This window comes from Petaurus breviceps, unplaced genomic scaffold (genome assembly GCF_028583685.1).
Source record: "Petaurus breviceps papuanus isolate PSGF00001 unplaced genomic scaffold, PetGlider_PUasm1.0 90925, whole genome shotgun sequence".
NCBI lineage: Eukaryota > Metazoa > Chordata > Mammalia > Diprotodontia > Petauridae > Petaurus > Petaurus breviceps.
In genome coordinates this window covers 10191922-10196484 of record NW_027187380.1, presented here as the reverse complement: position 1 = coordinate 10196484, position 4563 = coordinate 10191922, and the positions used below count along the sequence as shown (strand labels likewise).

The following is a 4563-nucleotide window of genomic DNA, read 5'->3' as shown; positions in this document are numbered from 1 at the left end:
GTCCTACCTTCCCTGAACAACCCTCTTATGACTGATGGCCAATATAGACCTATTCTCTGGGCTGGAAGAGAGGAGTAGAGTGTGAGCAAAAAGTGTTCAGAAGTACTGCTGATAAGGGATTATCCCAACTTTTTCTCCATATAGTAGAGATTTGGGGCTAGGTCAGAACTGTAACCTACAACCCTATGACATCAGAGCATTGAAGGTCATAGACCAGTGCTGCTGCCCACCACCAAAAAAAAAAAAAAGGACAAAGATGGAATGTTTGCTCATGCTACCCACTAAACACGAACCATTTCTTTTCCAAATAAATTCTGAGAATTTACCTTATAGGGCATGGCCACTCTCCATTTTACAAACACACACACACACACACACACACGCACACACACACACACACACACACCAATTCTTTTAGCCCTGAATCCCTTCTATCTGCTTCCCTGCCTGGGTATTTTCTTTGTAAGTCCAAATACTCTGGATGCAGGGAGAACACAGAGTCCTCAGGCTAAGGCAGGTGGGGCAGACACAGACTCAATGTTCGTGTGTGAAGGGGGGTGGGAGGGGGGAAAGCAGGTGAGAAGGCTCTAAAGGTTGGGTACAGAGGGGGGGAGAATGACACCCCAGAATGGGATGAAGGAGCTATGAAACAGAATCTGAGTGGGAGGAGGATTCAGCATTTCTGCCTTTAAATTATCCATCAGTTCAGCCCCCAGTGGTACTGAGCAATGCATAATGGAGGAGAAAGGTGGGGGAGATGAGGTGGGACTAGGGTATAAGGAGGTGCTGGAGGGGAGCAGTTCCAGAGCCCTAGGATTCAGCCACCTACATTGACCAAGATCCTGTGACCAGCTTGTCCAGCGAAGATGGCTCCAGGTACTCTACCCAGATATCTCAAAGACCATCATCCATTCCCCTGCCCCCTTTCTTCCCTCTTGGACCAATGGTTTTTATACCCTCCCTGTCAGAAATCTTTCCATATTTTTAGTTTCCATTCCACATGCTTCAGTTTCATCCCTTCCACCCCTATTTTGACCTTTTTGGAAGAGAAAAACAACAGGTCCCCATCCTCTTTCTGTGCCCAAAGACAACAGAGTATCTTAACTGGTTCCCAAATGGGTAGTGAGGAAGAAGGAAAACCTGTAGAAGAGACCAGGGAGGGCTGAGACAGATGGAAGACCCCTGGGGACAGCCTTCTAGGGGGTTTTCCAGGAAACAGAGACAGGAATAATTATGTAAACCAAGGGGCAAATAGAGCCTTGGTTGTGGGCTTCTGAATACAGATGAAAATTTCTTTTGAGTCTTTTCTTGTTCAGAAGTTTAACATTTAAAACACTTCCTGGCCCTAGGAAAGGAGTTAAGAACCTGGGGAAAGGAGCTAAGCGCCAGAGTTTAGACCATCAAACGCCCAAATTGGATGTCAGGAATGGGGAATCACGGGAAAATGGAAACTAAGGGTCCAGAGATGAGGTCTAGGTTCCAAGATCATCATCTAGGTACCATTAGCAGGAAAGAGGAGGTTCTTATGGTAGCAGGACAGGCACCAGTGAAACTAGTGATGGGATATAGAAACTCATCCTTTCTTTTTCCAGGTACCCAAATCTCTCTGTTGCTTCTCATCGCTTTTGCCTTGCTGGGGCCACAGAGGTCTGGTGCCTTCCCGACAATGCCTCTGTCCAGCCTCTTTGCCAATGCTGTGCTTCGTGCTCAGCATCTACACCAACTGGTTGCTGACACGTACAAGGAGTTTGTGAGTCCATGAGGGATGGGGAAAGGGGGTTTGGAGTAGAGCATTAGTGGAGAGGGATCTGTACAAACTTTAATTCAATATGAGAGGGAATCAGAAGCTACCACACTCCAGTAAGCAGTTTTCCTTGAGGAAGATCAATCTCAGATTAAAGGGAAAACACCAAAGTCAGGGAGGATAGGCAGAAGGCTATATCAATAGCCCAGGTGTGCCAGAGTAAGGAGCTGGGCTAAGATGGTGGTAGTACATAAATATGAGAAATACCATTCAGGTGGAACTGAAAAGATTTGGTCATGACTGACTGGATGGGTAGGGAGATCAAAGAAAAGTATCGAAGACGGCTTCCAAGTGGGGAGCCAGGGATCCTGCTCACACTACTGGGGTGCTGAGAAGAGGGATCAGACCAATTCAGTGTGGACATTCACATGGAAGAAAGTACAGACAACTGAGCAGAAGTACTGAGGGAGGATTCAAAATGGTGGAATGATCAGAGTTGAGGGGAGGTGCTGAGGAGATGGTGATGGGAACTGGAGAATGTTTCTTAGAAGAGGTACATTGTATCTGGCTTTGGTCATTCATTACGCTTGTTTGGCTGTTTACACAGGAGCGTACATACATTCCAGAGGCACAGAGACATTCCATCCAGAGTACCCAGACAGCTTTCTGTTTCTCTGAGACCATCCCAGCTCCCACTGGCAAGGATGAGGCCCAGCAGAGATCTGTGAGTGACTCCCCCTTTCCGTGCCCACCCCCAACCTCTTATCTCACTCCAGGTGAGACAAAGAAAGAACCTGAGGAGTTATTCTCCCCCAAACTGCCAGTGCCCCAAGACATCTGAGCAGCCTACCTCTTCCTCTCTTCCCTTCACCCTCAAAATTAGAGTTGCTTCTCTAGCTCTCTCTCTATAAATCAAGAAGACTCAGTGTCCAGAATATTAGAACAGCTGCCCAGGGTAAGAGCAGGTGCAGGGCATATTAATTTAGTACTTTGTGCATAATAGGATCTTAATTTTTAAATTTTATTTTTATTCTGAATGCATAAAATACCAATTAAAATGGACAGAACAGGAAAAAAATAAAGAAGACTGTAGGTGAAACTTCTAAGTCTCTATAATTAGCCCTTAATAATCAGGTCTTTTCTTGAATTGAATTAACCCTTTCCTGGCTTTATCCCTTTAAATGTTTCTGCTCACAGTTTCTCCCCTTCCTTCCCTTCTTCATCCCCAGGATGTAGAATTGCTTCGTTTTTCCCTTCTCCTCATTCAATCTTGGCTCAGCCCTGTGCAGTTCCTCAGCAGGGTCTTCACCAATAGCCTGGTGTTTGGTACCTCAGACCGGGTCTATGAGAAGCTCAGGGACCTGGAAGAAGGGATCCAAGCTCTCATGCAGGTGAGGTTGGTGTGGAGCTCCTGATATACCCCAGGAGCCAAGCATCATTCCTGTTTGCTAACTTAATTATGGGTGGTTGGGAGAAGAGGAAAAGGAGAGATTAAGGGGGGATAAGGGCAGAAGGAGGGCTGTCACCCTTCCTTTCTTTCAGAAGAGCCTGAATTCAATGTCTTTTGATGGATAAAAAAACCATTCTCTTTCTTTACTTTCCTCATTGAGCCAGTAACCCCATTTCCTTTTCATTTTCTTGATTTCAAGGGGGGGGGAAATGAAAAGGGAATAGATGAGATGAAGAAGGGTCCCCCTAGACACTCCTCTTCCCCTCTCTTTTTAGGAGCTGGAGGATGGCAGCTCGAGGGGTGGTCTGGTCCTTAAGACAACCTATGACAAATTTGACACCAACCTACGTAGTGATGAAGCACTGCTCAAGAATTATGGGCTGCTCTCCTGCTTCAAGAAAGACCTTCACAAAGCCGAGACCTACCTCCGGGTCATGAAGTGCCGCCGTTTTGTGGAGAGCAGCTGTGCCTTTTGACGGCCCTTGACTGCATCCCCACCCAGGGCACTGTCCCTTCTCAGAGGATGACAGGGCCACCCCCACCTAACATGCCTTTCCACTGAAAAAAATAAAATCGCATAAACCTAACTGTGCATTTTGTTGCATCATTTGCTTGGGGTGGGATGGGGGTAGGGATGGTGGTAATTAAATGGGAATGATCTAAGGGCCCACTTGTATCTTAGGCAGAGTGTGCCCCAGCTTCTCCAGCTTCTAAAATGGTCTGAAGTCTGGGTGACCTGCTTGGGGACTCAGGAAAAGTTTTTTATTACTTTCCCACTCTCCCCATTTCTGCTATACCATTGTCCCAACACTATTCTCCCAGCCCTGTTTCCTGTGTGACCTAAGTCCCATTTACCCAGTCAGCCACAGGACTAGAGACACCCCAACCCAGTCATCTTCATTCCTAAGATCCTCAGACCAGAGGCAAGGGAGAGAAAAGAACAAAAGATAAAGAGACCAGAAATTGAAAAGACCATGAGCCCCCATAAGAGCAGGGCAGTAATATATACCTAAGATGTTATGTGTGAGAACAAAACATTCTAGGAATAGTAATTACAGCCTTTGCTTTGTACTGAAGGGAGAAATTAAGCAAGAACTCAACTTGGTCCAAAACAATCACCTCAGACTAGGGTACATGATTTTCTTTGTGTAAAGACTTCCCAATATTGAAACTCATTCCACCAATGTGTATCAGCAGCTCTTCTGTACCTTATGGTTTTAAAGATTACCCTGGACACTGAAGGGGTTTCATAGATTTAGAACTAGAAAGGACCTCAAAGGCCATTTGGTCAAATCCCTTTCCCCCATTTTACAGATGGGGAACTGAGGACCAAAGAAGGTACATGATTTGACTAAAGTCACACAGATAG

At 46.0% G+C, this 4563-nt stretch overlaps 1 protein-coding gene across 1 annotated transcript; it reads left to right on the top strand.

The window, feature by feature from the left end:
- Positions 1-1558: 1558 nt before the first annotated feature.
- Positions 1559-3670, top strand: LOC138152771 (somatotropin). The gene is made up of 4 exons (XM_069076855.1): positions 1559-1750; positions 2352-2468; positions 2974-3135; positions 3470-3670. The coding sequence occupies exons 1-4, from the start codon at positions 1559-1561 to the stop codon at positions 3668-3670; spliced, it is 672 nt and encodes a 223-aa protein (XP_068932956.1).
- The last annotated feature ends 893 nt before the right edge of the window (positions 3671-4563 follow it).